Genomic DNA, 18,096 nt, shown 5'->3' with positions numbered 1-18,096 from the left:
CAATGGCATGTGGCCAGCATGCCAGAAGGGGAAGGTGATGATGGGGATGATGGAAGCAGGATGAGGAGCCAGCAGCACTGCATGGAGTTCTAGAGTTGCCAGTTAACAACTTTCCTTCAGCTGCGTCCTGTGGCTGGGCTTTGGGTGATGCTGGGGATGCCCAGAGAGGATGCACAGTGGCTGGGGGTGGGTGTCAGGGACCCAGGGGGAGGCAGGGAGAAAGGTTAAGCAGGCTGCAGGCAGGAGCTGCAGGTGACCACTCACACAGCCCGGCTCATCTGCAGGAATCCAGCTTCTCCACTTACTGAGGTAGGAGCTGCTCCCCTTCAGTCCTGGCCCTACAGCACCAACTTTGCAGCAGGGTCCAGGCTCGGTAAAATCAGCCTTGCTTGCCCTTGAGAATGAGGATGCAGGAGACAGTGGAAATGCAGGGACCAGTTGCAGCAAAGCTCCTTCAACACCTCTGTGTGAAGCCAATGCTGCTTTTCCTCATGCTGAGGGTCCCATGGGGTGCTCGTGCCCTAGAGATGCCCCAGACAGCCCCGCACACACAGCTATGGAAGGGAAACTCCTGCTTCTTCATATGGGCAGATGAATTCCCTGCCTTGGGGTTATGAGGATTGAGGTGCTCCCAGCCCAGCCCTGGCTGCAGGGTTTGCAGGCAGCAGCAGGCAGTGTCTGGCAGCACCTGGGGCACAGCCAGGCTTGGGGTGCATGAAGGGAGACCCAGGGACCCAAAGCAGCGCAAGAGCAGGGACTGGCAGAGCAGAGGGAGTGGTTTCCCCTTGGGTGCCTGCAGGAAGGAGGAGATGAAGGGAAGCCAAGGGAGCGCTGCCAGCCCACGCTGTGCACTCTCAGGGCATGTGTAGGCTGGGCGGACGGTGCGCAGAGCGTGACTCGACACGCGGGGTGGCTGAGCCAGCCCGTGCCCGACTGCACCCACCAGAGCTGCCCAGCCTGCCTGCCCAGCCCCGCGGGGGTCCCCAGGGACCAGCATCATCGGCAGCGCAGCACCTCGGGCCAGGTGATGAGATGCAAAGGTGAAAGGTGGCATTCCTGCTGCCCCGTTCCAGGGAGAGCAGCCCGGGGCAAGGCCAGGTCACCAGTGCTTCCCTGCAGCCGCTGGGGAAAGTGAGGGGATCATCTTACCTGCAAACACCAAGATGCCATATCTCTGGCTGCCTCGAGCCCTCACCAGCATCCCTCTGGAAAGGTGTGTGGCAGATAGGACAGCTCAGCCCCTGCTGGGTGCTGGGGGGCTGTCACTTGGCCTTGCAGGGTGCTTGCCACACTGCTCCAAATCTGGCTCCCAGGGGCACATGGCTTCAGGGAACTGGAGGGGTACTGTTCCCAGGTACCTCACAGGAATGCAGACCAGCACCACGGGCAGGGTGGTACCACAGCTCTCTGCTTCAAACCAGACTGACCTGGGAGCGGCCACGCAGGGGTGTCTGCAGCAGCTCAGGACAGAGCCCAGCCCTGCAGAGCTGGGGCACTTGCAGCAGCACAGCAGCCCCTGCCACATTGTGGGGACAAGCTGCCTGCCAGATCCCAAACCTGGCACTACCCCCACATCACATCAGAAGGGACAAGCACCACGAAGCCATGGCTGCCCCATCCCTCCTCCCCATCCCGTGCTGGGCAAGGCACCACCACCTTCCCTGTGCATGGGAGCTGCCCTGCTCCCTGACATTGAGCTTTTCTGGGAAACAGCAGTTGCCCGGCTCCCAGTGCGGCACCCAGGGCCACAAAGCCAGCTGTAGCCTAACCTGGCTGTGGGAGCCCTCACAGGAGCCCTCACAGACCCTGAAGACCCTGCAGGAGTGGGCAGCAGCATGGCAGGGGGTGCCAGGGGAGCAGAACGGTGGCAGGGGCTCACTGAAACAGCTCGCCAGGCAGGGAAGAGGAAGGTCAGACAGGCAGCACACGGGCCTGGGAAGCTGGAGCCGTTCCCGAGATGCTGCCAGCTGTGCTGCAAGAAGCTGCTCCTTGTGGGGGGTTCACATAGCTTGATAGGGCTGGGAGTATTTGTTCCTCCCTCCAACGGCAACAGCAGATGCCTCCCTGGCTGCAGGGGCTCAGGGTAGCTGTATTCCCAGGGGAGGAGAGTTGCCAAAAAGAATAGCTCTGAGGAGCCAGCCCTCAGGGGCTCACTGTGGACTGCCATTTCCTTCCCAAGAGATGGAAATAACGAGTCACTAATGCCTTGTGCTCAGTCCCTCCTGCTGCCAGCCCACAAGCATTGGCACCACTGCCCGTGGCAGAGCAGCATGCTGGCCTGTGCTCACAAGTGACAGCCAGAAAGACCCACTCTGGAGCTGCCCAAGAGGGAGTTTGCTCCCCTCAGCTCTCCAAAACCAGTTCCCTTGTGCCAGGGAAAGGCTGTCCCTCACTTGCTCCACTTTCAGCTGATCCTGCTCTTAGTTTCCCACTTCTGCATCTGGGATGCAAGTCTGGCATCTGAGAGGATGCAGTGGTTGCTCAATTCTTCCTCTCAGCCTCTATTTAAGTATTTCACAACCTGCACCAACACCCCCCTAAAAACTACCTGCAGCTTCTTATAAAGTTCTGGTAGGACTCATGAAAAGAGCCCCCATCTCACTCTTCCTGGGGCTTGGCTGCTCCTTGTGCAAGGGGCGCCCGTCAGAGCCATGGGAAGCATCACCTGCAGCTCCAGGGCTGGGGAGGAGATGTGTTTGGGGGGGCTCTGCAGCCCAGCAGGCACCTACGGGCACGTGCTTCACCAGGGAGGGGTCGGCACAGCTCACACCCAGGCGTGGCAGGGGCCCTGCCTGGGACAGGCAGGGGCACAGGATGGGGTACATACCTCTGGAGAGCTGGGATCATGCTGCAGCCTCTGGGGAAGGGGCTTTGGAAAGCCTTAGGTGCTGGTCAAGGCACATGGATGACACAAGCTCTTTTACCTGCACCTGCCTGTAGAAGGGGTATGCTGGCTAACAGTGCTGGATCCCCAGCAACTGCAGGATGCTGCCCTGAGTGTTTTACACATGGGAAGGACGATAAAGGTCTGGTCATCAGTCTGCTGGGGTAGTGAGGAAGCTGCAGGGACCCCGCACTCAGGGGACCAAGGCTGCAGGAGGGGTCAGGATCGCCTCTCCATGTGGGGCAGCAGCCAGGCTGCAGGGGGGACTGTGCTCCAGAGGAATTTGTGCAGTTCACAAGACCAGACTTGTCCTCGTGTCTCTCCCCCGCGAGGCTGGGCCATTGCTCCTTCAGCTCTTTGGCTGAGTGCCCGACTCCAGAAGAAAGGAATAAAAAGGACGAAGCACCCGCCCTGCCCCGTCGGGTGAATCGCTGTCTGTCACCATGGGAACTCCTCCCTCCCCAGGCCCCCCCAGGATGACTTCATACCTCCAGTGAGCAGGAGGGTGTGTCACTGGGATGGCACAGGGCGGGGGGACACGTACACCCCACACAAGGACCCTGTGGGGTGGACATGGGGCAGGATGCTGCAGAGCTCCAGGGGGAATGCTGAGCAGCCAGGTGGGGGGCCCAAAGAGGGTGGGGGTACTGCACCCACAGAGTGCATTCCCAAGGGAATGACAATGGGGGGCTCTCGGAGCTCCAGCTCCTTGCAGAAAAAGTGTCACCAGCACCTCTGCACCCCCCTCGTGCTTCCATGAAGGAGGGAAGAGTGCAGCATCCTGTCTCTGGCCCCTCACCACCTTCTGGAGTCACCTTGAACCATGAGGACCTCATCCTCCATCCCCCTCAGTAAAGCTGGGGCAAGGTCACCTGTGAGTCACCGCTGCGCGTGCGAGGCAGGAACAGGAGATACTTGTGTTCCCATGTCATAGGGGCTCCTGCCAAGCACTGCACATCTGGAACAGCTGTAAACAAAGCAGAGGAAGACTGAGAACCGCAGCGGACAACTGCCAGGGGCAGCAGGGACCTCCAGCCTTGCAGTAGCCAGTGGGGGAAGGGATGGAAAAGCAGAACTGCCACGTGGATCCTGGATGCCCAGGGCTCAAGCACACTCACGGGCTGCCTCTCCCTGACAGCCCCTTGGCACACCAGGGCATCCTGCTGCCAGGGGAGCAGAGGCAGAAACTTGCCACAGACACAGCGCCTGCTACTCCAGCTCCTAAAGCTACTGCTCACCAAGCCTTCTGTGAGAGACACCAGCCCTGCTCACCATACCCATGGGCAGTTATCCCTACCTGGAAATCCCGCCCTCCAGGCTTCATGGGTAGCACCAGGTCTGTTTCTCAATCACTACAAGTGCTGCTCAAGAGCGACACGGTCTGAATGGAGGGGCCACAGGTTTGTTTATACAGCAATCTGTGCACTGCACCCTGAGAAACTCAGAATGCATTTTTCTGAAGCTGAAATACATCAACTGCTAAATCTTGAAGCAACGTAGCTTTGATTCCCTGGATTAAACATTCAAATAAGGAAGAAAAATATACCCCCCAGAGGAACAAACTCATCCTTCCCTGAATGTAACAAATCAAAGATAATCAGCACGCTCCCTTTATAGAGTTATCCAAGTGCCTACTCTGGATAAAAGTCACATGCAAAGCAGAACGCAGTGAGTGCACAGTACTGGGGCTGTTTTACAAAACGGTTTGCACACCTGAGTCGCTGTGTGCCGAGGGCAGTGCACAGGGAGCAGCTTTTCCCCGTGCATTGCACCTGGTGTCAGCACCCACCTTCACAGCAGGACAACACAGCACCCAGAAAAGCTGAATGCATCACACTGCAGGCTCTTGGCAGAACCAAGAACAGCGCTCAGACGTTCAGGCTCCTCTTTCAGTATCTTAAGCCTTGCTCAAATCAGGCCATGTGGCATTCAATCCAGCCTCCTTCACTGTCCCCATGCTGTCTGTGCTGTGCAGTTCTTGCATCAGAGCAGGATATGGAACCTTAAATAACCCCAGAGCACAGCAGAGGCTCAGCAATGGATGGTGGGACACGGAGCAAGAGCAGTGTCTTCAGGGCACCTGAGAGGTGATCCAACACTGTTGATATCTCCTTGTACAGAAAAAGTCCCTCTTGCTCTCACAGATCAGGGCTGGAACCTCCCCATGCTGCCACCCCAGCAGCCCAGCACTGGGCCAGCAGCTCCATTTTCCATTCCTGGGCAGGTAAGGAACCTGGGCAGATCCTCCTCCAGGCCCCATGCCTGAAGTAGCTTTTCTAGGCATCCCCACTGATGGGCTGAATGGACAGCAAAGCCAAATCTATGCCTGGCAGCCCCACTAAAAGCCTCAGAGCTTTGAGGAAGGAAAACATATAAGAGGAAAGGACTGGAAAGCAGAGACTTGCATGGAAAAGTGAGAACCACTGATCCTCTTTGGATGGCACGTGGGGTAAAGCAGCTTTTAACGAGGATGTTCAGGGCTCTGAGTCACCCCTTCCTGATACACCATTGAAGACAGAGTCGAGACAAAGACAAGTCCTGCCACCATGCCTCGCGCCTCAGAGCAGCCCGGGTTGGCTGTAGCTGGCAGTCAGGCCTGGATGGGCCTTTTGTCCACTGCTTTTCCACGCAATGAACACGCTAAAGCTTTACACGAGGCATTTCCTTTTCCAAATAGGAAACAGGATCTCTGTATATGTGTCTGGATACCACTGCTCACTGCTCCTCTCTTCTGGTGTACAAAGCCCCAGCGGTGCACAGAAGGGTAAGGTGAAGTGCAGGAGCCCCCTGGGCAGGGCAAGCCTGTGAGTCTGCCAAGCACCAGGTACCACCCTCAGCCTGGCAATCCTGCAGCCCTGCTGAGACACTTCATCACAAGGAGAACCCATCCCTCTCGAGCAAACCACACCCCCTCTCAGGGGCTGGCTGGGGGAGAAGACCCCTGGTCACAGCCATGCTGATGCACCAGGGGTCTGAGCAGAACCAGGCTCCAGCAACACGATGCAGCACAGAGCTACACTGCTGCCCTGTCTCCTAAACCCCACTCACCTATGGCTCCCACTGCTTCACCAGCCTTGGCAGGAGAGCAGGTAGAGAAGCAGGCCCAGAGGGCTGTGGGCTCTCCTCCCAGAAGCTCTCTGGCACCAAAGAGTGGCACAGCTCCAAGCCTCTCATTTCTGTGAAAGCCTCCCTGCAGCTCCCTGCTTCCCCAGGACAGGCTTGGCTCAGCACCTATGATTAGTATCAACTGTACTTTCCAGGGCGGGTAATTAGTTCAGGTGAGGCAACTCTGACAATTGGCTGCTGTGGCCCCTCTCTTGGCAAGCACCCGGATCCCAAACAAGCATCTCACATATCAAAGGGGCTGCCTGCTCCACAAGCAGATCCACCCTGTGCATCTGCCCAGCCCTGCACTGGGGGTACTGGCAGCTTTTCCTGTAGAGAACAGGGAAACATGGAGCGCTCAGCACACGGCTCTAGTGAGTGCTCCCCATTTTCACTGCTGGAGTTTACATACCTGGAATAGCTCTGCATGGTGGACACAAGCCACTGTGCAGGTAACTGCACAGAGCCTTGCACAGGATGCCACAATGAGCACAGTATCCTTCTTTCCAAATCCTCCTTTTTGATAGTCAACAGACAGAATGTCAAGGTGTCATGGAGGAAAGGAAACTGCCAGAGGTAGGTGGAGGTTCAAAGAGGGAATTCACCAGAAGAGGATGAGACTGTGCAGAAGGGGAGGGAGCAAAGGCCAATTCATACACCAGGCTAAATTTATCAGCACAGTCTAATGGGATCCCAAGTAACCTTCCAAGTGAAGTAGCAAAATAAAACACTTAAGCCATTGAAAACTAAACTGGTCAAAGAGCCCCGCTGAACAATCCTGCATTGTCCATGGAGCCAGGAAACAGATTTATTAGGTCACCCAGGCCATCTCCAGTTACAGTGAACTTGGGATGGTTCTAGGGATGGTTCCAACTCCCTCCTCTGGCACTGCCACTGTCCTTCACTGGGCAGGGGAAACTGCAGGAAGGGGAGGGGAGAAGTCCAGCAAAAGATCTCACTTTTTCAAGGTTCAGGAAAAGCACTGAGGTAGGACACTTCCATCATGCCAGACACTTCCCAGTTTTGATTCCCTTGGACTGAGGCAGCTACAGTGGAGAAACGGAAACACCCTTGGATAGCTCAAACAACAAAGGACCTGCCAATGAGATTAGAGCTTCAGTTCCTCCAGCACCAAGGGCCTCAGCTGCCAAATGCTCAACGACTCTGCACCAATTCCAGGCTACACTTTCCAAGTCCCAGACAAGGCTTCGAGCCTGGGTGTCTTTGCCAAGCAATAACTTGGCTCTTGACTCCTGAGTGGGTTTCCCCCCCACCATCTTTTAGATCCCCAGTCTGAATGCTTGTTGTTTACCAAGGAAAGGTTATATGGCAAACCTCTCAATCCTTGGAGCTGGGGAGATGCCTGTGTTTCTGGAAGCACAGAGTGCCACAGCACCCAAATACAACAGGGACTCACTACAAGGCAGAGTGCCATCACAACTGCAGCCAGAAGATGCCAGCATCTCAACCTCAGCTCCTAGCAGGCACCCAACAGCCCTCTGCATCCAATGCCAGTCACCTGGGCATGGCTCCTAGTCCAGATCAGCCCAAATACTCAGAGTTCTACATGGAAAAAGCATCTACAAAATCCACCTTAGGCTGCATAAGCCAGGCACCCTTGAAGAGCTGCAGCCCTTTAGTCAGGAGTTATCTTTGCTGCAGAGCTGGGAGCACACTGCTCAGCACAGCCAGCTGCTTTTGCAGAGAAACAGAGCAACTCGGAAAGCAGCAGCTGCAGAAGGGTTTGAATCTGTTCCTAGTATAAACTGGTGCAGGAGAGCCTGAGGAATTAATTACTCAATAAAAAGATACCTCCAAAGAAGAAAACTTGTAGGAAATGCTAAAGCAAGGATACACATCTCCCTTCCTTTGTATTTCTCACCAACTGCAAAACACCCTGGAAGCTCACCCGGGAGGCGAAAATATACAGCAATGGAAGACAAAAGAGGATTACAGTCTGACTGCAGTCACCAAACTAAGACAGAATCATTTATTGGTTCCACAAGGCTTGAGGCATAAGTGAGCCTGTTTAGTTTTTCAGCCCTCACTGCACTTGTAACGAGCCAGAGCTTGTGATGATAGTTAAACCCAAATTGCATCAAGAACATTTAACAGTTTCAAACTTGCCTTGTATACGCAATGAGTTCAGACACACTGACTCTCTGATCAAGAATCCAGATTCAGCACAAATGATTTAGTACACTGGATTAGTCTCAAGTGTAATGACTAACTCTGAGAAACTTTTACACTATTTTTAAATCTCACTTGTCAGGGCAGAACCTGGAAATTAAATGAGAATCCCAGAGACATTCATCCCAAGACAAAAATCAAACAGGAGCTTCCAAGGGTAGCTGTGTCAGGCTAGTGCCACCTGGTGGGAAACTCTTCTCCACCCCCCTTGCTCAGTTTCATCCTTTCTGTTCCACGTTCCAGCTTCCCAGAGGCAAGACAAGGGAGCAACAACCAGATTAACACCAAAAAAGCAGAAAGGGCTGCATAGCTCTTCCAGCTATTTAGATTACCTTCCAGGTATAGGCCACAGCTTCTCAGCTATGGTGTAGCTGAGCCTGACTGGATGGATGGAAGCTCATCTGCAAGAAGAACGTGTAGACCAACACCAACACACCTTACAACAATCTCTGTGCATTATTAAGCTGGTTTACAGATAACCAGGAAGATTAATTGACACATCTCCCTACAGAAACATATGGGTTATTATAACACAGCTCCTCTGGAGAGATGTTTGTCTATCAACAGCTCCAGCTCCTCACACCATCCTGACTCTGCTAGAGCAGCACCAGCAAGGCCCAGCTGACCACCCTCAGAAGGTGATGGGGACTCAGGTGATGGCCAGGTCTGGCTGCAGATGATGAGGGACAGAGGGGTTGCACAAGCTGTCCCACCACACCAGTGCTCATTTCAACAAGAGGGTCAATACTAACACCACAGCCCAGGGACAGGACAAGGACCCACCTTCCATAGATGCATTTTGATCTCCTTGGTGAGCACGAAAGTGCAGAGGTTCCCCCAGACAGTGCCCTCTACTCTTAGGTCAGCACAAACAGCACAGCTACAGCTCCAGTTTGACCAGGCTGCTCCTTGCACAGAAGGGCACACTGGGCATAGCTTGAGGTACCCTGGCAGCCTCATCCCAGTGGAAAGATTTCATTCAACCAGCCTAGAGACAAAACCTCTAAATGACACTGCCAGCTCAGGACAGAGAAGGCAGGGCTAATGACAGACACATAGACAAGATTCTAGCATGAGCACTGACAAATGAAGACTGATTGGTTCAATATCTCCCCGGTTTGGCAAGACTACCAATGTCTACATACACAACCCAGCAAGAAACACTTGAATCCCAGCAGAATCAACTCCACATGGGATGTATTTATTTTTATACATTTAACACCGAGAAGACAGCTGCTTTGAACGGACTCAGCCTGCCCGTGGTGCACAAGGCATTCAGTGGCAGAAGGAACCTGTCACAGTCCACAGCTTCACTCCTTCCAACCTGCAGGCACACATCCTAGAGACGGATCCAGTACATGGCACTGCGGACACGGTTGTAATCCAAGAGCTGTTCAATGGGACCTGAGTGAACAGAAAAAGAGTTAGTCACTGGAGACATAGTTAAAATCCCTGTGCAGTTTCTCATGGTTTTAAAGCAGATGGTGGCAGAGCAGACCATGCTCACAATTCAGAGCAGTTTTGCACAAAACCAGGCAACCACAGCTCAAACCTGCATCAGGAAAACCAGGAGATACTATCTCCTGACAGAATAAGCTATTTTCTCACACTGCTCCACAATGCTCAGTACAGCTCCACATACAGGTATGCAATACAGGGAGCCACCAAGTCATTCCAACTTCCTGTTCATAAACTGTCTCTCTTTCCAAGCTGCTCCACTTTGAAGGCCAGAGGAAACAGCTGCCTGGAGGAGGGGAATTCACAACACACAGGAAGGAGGCAGCAGAGCGGAGCTGAGCTGCTTAGGCAGGTTTTCCGAGAGGAATTTGTCCTTGGCCAGACAGACATGCCAGAGCAGCACAGGAGAATCAGGTCCCTTCACTTCCCTTACATAAACCACCCTGACCCCAGGGTAAGGACACCTGGCAGACGTGCTGGGCCCGCACCCAGCTACAGGACTCCCAGTCTTAGTCATGGCTCCACAGCAAGGAGAGATGGGAGGACAGCCAGCAGCTCCCTGCCACTGCGTCTCCATCACCTGGCAGGTCTGATCTCCTGGAAAACGTGCCTTGGCACACCTCATGTGCACAGGCAGGAGGATACCAGTAAAGAACCAGAGTGGTTAAGGAGGTCAGGGCAGACACACGAGGACTGCCTGCAACTCACTTCCACTCAGCTCTTGGCCCTGTCCATTTTCTAAGCAAGTACTAATTGCCTCACACTACTTACCCACTGCTGCAATTGCCGGGCATTTGTCATAAATATATTTACTGCAGACATCTCTTACCATTCTTGCATCAACAGCCTAATAAATATCAAAGAACCAATTAATGACTCTTCCAGCACATCTGCACTTCTCAAAGTCACAAGTTACTGTTGCCATTACATATCAAGATGATTAAAAAGATAGACTCTTGGGGACCAAGTGCCCAGCTCTGCCTGCAAGGATGGCCAATGTCTTACACAGCACATTCTTCTGAAGGTACAGAAGACAAGGCAGTCCAAAATCTGAAGCCTTCGAAGGGAAACAATGGCTGCAGAACTACACAAACTAGGTATTGGACACCTCTAGGGGAAATATTAAAGGGATTTCAAGTTGTGCTGCTTGAAACACATGTATGCCCTCTTTCTGGGATGTCCACACAGACAGAGGATACACTGAGTCTATGCCAGAGATTCTGACATCTATATCAGTGCCAGTGAGATAACCACCTGGACTCCAGGCAGTTTAAGGGATAAATAAACCACATGTTACTCCAGCAAACTAAGGCCAGAAAATGCTGACACTAACCATGCTCAGGTACCCCAGCCAACACAAATGGATACCTACAGAAATCCTGGCATCCCACTCCTCCAGAGGGATACGGCGTCCATAGTGCAACAGATGGCTTGCAATATTCTCACACACTCGTGTAGTACCTAGATATTGAAAATATCACGTGGTCAGTGAAGCAGAAAGCCTTCCACAATAGCACAGCCTGATCACCAGCCAAAGCACAGAGAAGAAACTCTAATCATTAAACCAGTTGCTAACAAAGCATAGTTCTAATTCCCACTCTATGCAGCTCCAGCAGGAGCTAAGCAATACAGAGATTGCTTCAGTGGTCTCCAAAGCCTTACAACCAAGGCAGACCAGTCTGAGGGTCTCAATTTTTAGGTCACCAGGCAGTATGTCACTCGCTGGAGCACAGCAGGCTGCTTTGACAACATGGCAGAAGAATGAGGAGCAGGGAGAGGAAGTTTTGCCCAGTGCCTGCCAGCAGAACTGCAACAACTAGCACAGCTCCTGCTGCCCAGGAGAGACACAAGCAATAACCCTCTGAAAGCTGCACAGTGGTCCATCCATAAACCGGAACATACCATCCAGTTGAGCCACCATAGCATTTCGGAGATAGTTCTTGGCTCTTGTCACCTCTGACTCTGTGGTACTGGTGCACAAACGCATCCTGGAGAGGAGATGGAAAGACCACGAAAGCTCTTAAAGTTGCTTGTCTGCTCAGATAGAAAGGGAATTCCTCCCTTTCCCAAGCCTCTGCAAAAATAAGCTATTATCAACGCCACTTGTCTTGCAGGCTGAGATTCATCCTTGATCTCCACAGAGCAGCTAAGAACTGGGGAGCACTGAACAGCAGGAGGTAAGAGCTCAAGCTCACAGGCAGGGGATTCAGCCAGCAGGATACACGCTGAGTTACACTCACAAAGGTCTGAGCAGCCCTGGTGCTGGCTCTGGCTTGCCCAGCAGGCCCAGCAGCATGTGGAATGCACTGCCCTATCACAGGAGAAGGAAGGCGTGTCAGCCATTCCCACGAATGGCAAGCTGCTATGGAAACTGATGCTGAAAGAACAAGACAGCTCCACAGAGTCTGTTTGGACTCCAGCTGCTAAATCCCTTCCTCCCCTGCCAACGGCAACATCTCTGGGGCAAGGGCTCACTCCACCTGCTCCATACACAGAATGGCTCGGCTCTGAATCTCAGATGTAGCTTCAAACCATTACTGGTTCGTGGACACAATAAGATGGACAGCCAGAAGGTTCCCAAAAACTGGCATGACTCCAGCAGCAGGACATTAATCAGCCGCAACATAAGCCTAAGCAAAGCAGGCGGAGTTCTTGCCACTCAGGCTGTTAACAAGACAATGGAGATATGTCTCTTGGGCACCCAGGAAAGCCTTGTCTCTGAGGAATGATCTCCGCTGTATATAAAAAAACCCCAAAGCCTTGGTGCTAATACTTGAAAGTGTGAACAAAAGATGTGAAGAGCCCTAAGGGATTAAAACAGCTCCTCAAAAACCACATCCTACAAGATTTACAGAAACCACTTACAGGATCACTTAAACAGAATGCAAGTTACCAAGAAGTTCATAAAGAGACACAGCTCTCTGCAGACTTAATATGCTCCCCCAGCAGCTCAGTCTCCCACAAGAGGGTCAAATCTTAAATGCAACTTCTGCCAAAGTTGTACTTACCACTCCCCCTGAGCACAAAACATCATATCATCTATGGACAGAGGATCGGAAACAAAATGGAAACCGAAGAGGCCAGTGTCAGAGTAAGAGGTGTTGAATGTCTGGAAACTGTGGCAGAGATTATGCTCCACAGCAAGCGTAGCCAGCCTGCTAGACTGATTCTGTAAATAAGGAGATACTGTCAGCCATTTCGCTCTCAGCTTCCTCACAGCTCAAATTCTTTCCCACTGAGCTGTTTTCACAAAGACCACAGACAAGACAGAGCGGAACACTTTGCTGAAGGGGATCTTAATTTAGACCCTTCATGTGGTCAACAGATGAGACTCACTGCTGGAAAAGCCACAGACAAAGGCCTAGGAGTCCATCCAGCAAAACCATTTCCTTTCCCAGCTGCAGATGAGGAGCTGGTATGCATACCACCGTAGGAGTGGGAGAAAATGGGAAGCACACGGTCTCCCAGCAGCAGGGGTTAGCACAGTTATACAGTCCAGACAATAATGTCCAGATTCCAGACAATAATGGATGCAATACTGGGGTTTTGAACAAGTTCCACTTGCTCTGCAGTTGTAAAGCAAGCTTGCATCATGAGATTGTAGACTATTCAGCTGTGCTTCCACCACCGCCCCCACCAAGTGGTTAGTTGTGAGAGTGGGAATAAGCTGCTGAGAATTCACCAGCTAAACCTCTTCCAAACTTAGCAGAGAAGGTTTAGTTCATCTCCCAGCATCACCCCTCAAGATCTGGCCCGGATTACCCTTGATTACTCTTCTATCCTATCTTCCAGGCTCCTAATCCCTTCACAGTTGAAAGCCAACCACAAGAGCCTTCCCTAAGGCACATTCACACCTAGAATCCCCATAGTACTTCCTATTAAAAGGCTCTAGGCTCTCCCTGTCACACTCACAAGCCTCTTACCTTCCCACCTCCAAAAGTGCGGTCGTAGCACCCGATGATGGCATTGGCCACGTTGAGGACAACGTTGTCTGGATCAGCCCATCCTGGCCCCTCCACAGCAAGAGCAATATGGGCAAGGGGCAGACCATCATCTCTGGCACGGATCTAGGAAATCATCAAGGAGTGGAGGAGAACGGCATGAGCACTGTGACTTGCCCGCGGCCTGCTGCAACACCAGGCTGACAAAGTGGGGTACTTGATGTGATTCCAGTGACATGAAAGAGTCTCAGGCATTACTGAGCAGAAACCGCTCTGATGTGAGTTTTCCAGCAGATGATGTGAGCAACGGCCTCTTATTCCTAAGGGATGTGGGTCCCATCTAAAACCCAACACGTGGCAATAAGCCCCAAGAACAGAACATGGGAGCACTACCAAGATGCTGCATCATCAGCTTCTCTGAGATACACAGATTTTTCCTCTCAGAAGCAGCTGTAATTGGTTTCACATTCATTCAACAGTTGGGCAACACCTGCTTGTTTTGATGGGGACCAAAACAACTTTACCTCACTCCCTGTGAAGCGACAGTGCGGGAGGATAGGCACAGCATCCTCTTTGTATGCGACAGGCACTCCACTGAAGTGTTGCTTAGCTGCATCTACCAGCTCTTTGTGCGAAATACCTGGCAGTGGCAAAGAGAGAGACTTGCAGTCCTAGAGTAATTTAACAAAATGATCTGATTTTACATTAGAGATGTGTGACACGGGTTTGGGTATTTGAAAATACCAAGGCTTCCCAGAATCACAAGGATCTAGAACTTACCTCCAGCAGCTGCCAGGACCATACGGGGTGCCTTGAAGTGAGTATCAACATATGAAGCCAGATCTGCTCGAGTCAGCCGCCTAGAGAGAACACAGAGACCTGGCACATCAGCATCTCTGACTTGGAGGAATTAGAGGCTTAGGAGAAGCAAGTTTGCAATGCAGAGACAGCAGTGATTCTCTTTGTTGTGGGCTAACAATACTTTTTAGAAACAACACTTTTTAGAAACAAGACTGTGCACTGTGTTTTCCCCGTGCTCTAATTCTAGAACACAAAGAATGGGAACCAGCAGCGAAGATGAAGAGTTAAGGATAAAATTCAATGCAGATTGGAGAGCACTGAGCCCAGCCACTGACCTGATGCAAGGCCACTGCTTCAATGACCACCCTAGCTCTTAATTTCTCTAACAGTGTCAAACTGACAAGCATGGGAGAAGGTTCAACCTGTCCCTTCTAACCTCAAGTCTTGCACTAGGGGGTCCTAGGGAATGTGTGCAGCATTATGCTTTCACCAGCTCCAACGAGGAAAACACAGGGCACAAGGAGAGCCCCATGGGCACAGATCACCTCCGTGCACACACTGGTTTCCTCGGGCAGTCACCACGACCAAGCAGCAGCAGTCATGCACCCCACGGACTGAACCCCTGGGCTGTGCCCTGCATCCAGCCTGTTGCTCACTTGATGTTCTCTGTGGTCCCCTCAACAGTGTGGGCCAGCGGAGTGCCCTGGAAAGCAGTGGCATGAAGGTAATCAAAGGTGACATCCATCAGGTTGCTGTCCATTTCTTTCAGCTCCTGAAGGATGACGCCACGTTCCTTCTCGATCTGAGAGTCCTCCAGTGCACAGTTCTGCACAATGTCAGCCAGGAGTTCTACAACTGCAACACAATTCCCATGTTAGCATCCCACTGCCTGACTGCCACCCAGTGCTGCTGAAAGGAGAAGAGACACACAGGAGGAGTGAGCAACAAACCACACTGGGGAGGGGATGCAACATAAAAGAGCTGAGTGCTGCCTGTTCCCACAGCACAAACAACACCAGTTTAGCAAGAAGTCTTCAAGTCAACTCATCACTGCCAGTGGAAAGCAGGCAACATCTGCAGAAGGTGAAGCATGTCAGAAGCAGAGCACTGCTCCAGAAACACATTGAATCCCTACGGAGGGTTTGTGATACCTACAGCATAGCCCATATCTACAGCAAGGCCCACAGCTCTGACTCAAATCACTGCCTCTGGCCAAAACCAACCCAGAGGAGTCTGCACATGGCAGCAGAGCACAAGCTGCACCCACAAGAGCTGCAATGAGCACTCCTCACACAGCAGCTGTTGCTGACCTCAGTTTCCCAGCTCCACAAAACAGCCACAGACTCCCGAATCCCCCCGTCCTCCCTCCTGGCAACAGAGTCCAGCCTGACATAACTAAAGCTCTTTGTTTAGGAACACATGAACTTGCAGCCCTGAAGCACCATGTCACTGCACTGCTCTCTTCAACTACCAACCAGAACCTCCAATTTACTGTTCAGCTACTTCAATCCTTGGTTGGTAGAAAGGATGCTTGGGGGAGAGAAACACAAGCACATGCACTTGCTTAAGCTCCCAATCAGACTTTGCCCCCTGGCCATCCTACCTTTCGGCATGTCCTTGGACAAGGCTTTTATGTAGAAGGCAGTCTGCTCACGGGATGTGTACCCATTCAGGTGAGCACCCAGACTCTCCACTTCCTTCTCAAAGGCAGAGCCAGGACGCTTCTTTGTGCCCTAGAAGGAAACAGATAAACGAAATCACGAAATGAACAACTTCCCCCCCACCAGGCAGAATTAAAGCAAGGAAAATAACAACAAAGACCTAAAGCAATAAAAATTGTCATATGATTCATAAAAGCCAAGAGCAAGCACAGAAGGCAAGAGATTTAAAACTTGGCTTATTTTCCCTAGATAAAGGATAGCTGAGATGCATTTTCAAAGACCAACATAAATTCAGCACGGAAAGAGAAGATTTACACTGAGAGACAACAGTGGTTGAAGAGCACATCTGTGGAAGTAAACCAAGAACAAGCCTGAACCAAAAATAAGCAGGTGTCTAACTATCCAAGCAGTGAAACTCAGAAGAAGCAGAAAACTTCTTCTAATACAGATCTTATCTCCTAAGGAGCAAGCCAGATACTGCAACTGCCCATGAAGGCACAGGCTGGACTCGAGTCAGCAAGTCCCAGGCTTAGATGCCCTGTTCAGCAGAGACTTAGGTTATTTAAAAAGCAACAGCTGTAACCCCTAAGCTTCCCTCAACCGCTAAGAAAATCAAAGAAAAATAAATGGCTGTAAGAAACGCTGCTTGGAGCTCTCTCTGCTAACCTGAGGAAACATGCTTCATACCACAGTGCTCCAGGTGTGTTACACAGTGGCTGGGACAGCCAGGGATTGGAACCACAATGTCAGACACTCGGTCTGAATTATCAATTACAGCATTTTTTACTTTAAGAGGAAAAATAAGTAAATAGCAAATAAGAGTCAACAACGTATGGACAGAGTATTCAGCGCAGCTCTGTGCAGACCAAGCACACCTCCTTACCTTAAATGCCAGGTGTTCCACAAAAAAACCAGCCCCGTTGTTCTTTGTGTTTTCATAGCGGCTCCCAGCGTTGATCCACACGCCCACCTGGCAGCAAAAACAGGGAGTGACATCAGAGAAGAAAACAATCAGCATCCTTGTGCCACAAACACAGCAGCAGGGACAAGAAGTCTGCTACCCATACATTACACCAGTAGCATCAAAAGAAGCAAACACCAGCAACAGTTTCCTGCACGTGTTTTGGCTTTTTATCTGTCAGCTTCACCAAAGCTGGTTTTGCCAGAGAGAGAACTCCTACTGATCACTTACTGCTCACACAAAAAATGTAAGGCTGAGAAAACTTGTAGAGCATGAAAGCTTGACTACAGACTTAAGACAACACCAGGCTGGGCCTTCTGCTGTTACATTAATCCCACCAGTTCACAGAAAGAAACAATGGGGTCACTGTCAAAAGCTTTGGATCAGACAGCGTTTGTCACTTTTTGGAGACCAGATATAGGCTTCAAGGAAGCCCTCAACCTATTTTAAACTTACCGTGCAGGTTGGCTGCCTGGACTCCTCTGAGGCCACACGGAGCCCGTTCTCCAGGGTGGTGACCTGGGTCTCGGGGATATTTTGGAGTGTCTGGGCATAGGTGGCAGCACCTCGCTTCCTTGTCAAAGTCAATAAAGCTGCCTGAAAAGACAAAGGCTGTCACGACCACTAGCTAGCAGCTCCCCTCGGCGGGGCCGGGAACCCGCCGCGGAGCCAAAGGTTTGGAACAGGTTGAAAACTCCAGGGAAAACCCCACGGACAAGTCACACCCCGGCACTGGGGCGTGGAGCGGACGGCGGGCCTCCGGCAAGCCCCGCACCGGGTGACAGCGACAGCCGCCACCGCCCCCCGCCCGCCCAGCCCCGCTCCAGCCCCGGGGGTCTCACGGCCACCGCCGCCCGCCCCGCGCCGCCCGCCGCGTCCCCGTGACCTTCCCGGCCGGCGCACAGGCTGGGCCCGGCGGCAGCACCACCGCACCGCGGGGCCGCCCGCGCCCTGTCCGGACTCCCCCGCCGGCGCTGCCCGCAGTGGGCGCGGTGACTTACGGAGGGGCGCGGCCCCCACAGCAGCGCCCGCCCGGCCGCACTGCCCGCCCGGCACACCGAGCGCGCCGCCATCTTGTCCCTGCACCGACCGACA

At 52.3% G+C, this 18,096-nt stretch overlaps 1 protein-coding gene across 1 annotated transcript; it reads right to left on the bottom strand.

Annotated features, from left to right (window-relative positions):
* Positions 1-9,338: 9,338 nt before the first annotated feature.
* Positions 9,339-18,082, bottom strand: LOC113976117 (cytochrome b-c1 complex subunit 1, mitochondrial). Its single transcript, XM_027700957.1, has 13 exons — positions 18,003-18,082; positions 17,458-17,598; positions 16,924-17,010; positions 15,983-16,112; positions 15,036-15,234; positions 14,359-14,438; positions 14,103-14,218; positions 13,561-13,704; positions 12,646-12,806; positions 11,540-11,625; positions 11,010-11,098; positions 10,409-10,484; positions 9,339-9,583 (listed from the first exon to the last, which is right to left on the bottom strand). Exons 1-13 carry the CDS (start codon positions 18,072-18,074, stop codon positions 9,519-9,521), a joined length of 1,446 nt encoding a protein of 481 aa, XP_027556758.1. The 5' UTR covers positions 18,075-18,082; the 3' UTR covers positions 9,339-9,518.
* Between the last annotated feature and the right edge of the window lie 14 nt (positions 18,083-18,096).

Source organism: Neopelma chrysocephalum, unplaced genomic scaffold (assembly GCF_003984885.1).
Source record: "Neopelma chrysocephalum unplaced genomic scaffold, ASM398488v2 Primary Assembly neopelma1_147, whole genome shotgun sequence".
Lineage (NCBI taxonomy): Eukaryota > Metazoa > Chordata > Aves > Passeriformes > Pipridae > Neopelma > Neopelma chrysocephalum.
The sequence above is the reverse complement of the archived record's forward strand: the minus strand, read 5'-3'. Positions and strand labels throughout refer to the sequence as shown.

Coding starts and splice junctions, on each gene's coding strand:
- LOC113976117 (XM_027700957.1), bottom strand. CDS start 18,074: ATGGCGGCGCGCTCGGTGTGCCGGGCGGGCAGTGCGGCCGGGCGGGCG. Junction 17,599..18,002: donor TGTGGGGGCCGCGCCCCTCC/GTAAGTCACCGC, acceptor TTGTCTTTTCAG/GCAGCTTTATTGACTTTGAC. Junction 10,485..11,009: donor AGTGGGATGCCAGGATTTCT/GTAGGTATCCAT, acceptor GATATTTATTAG/GCTGTTGATGCAAGAATGGT.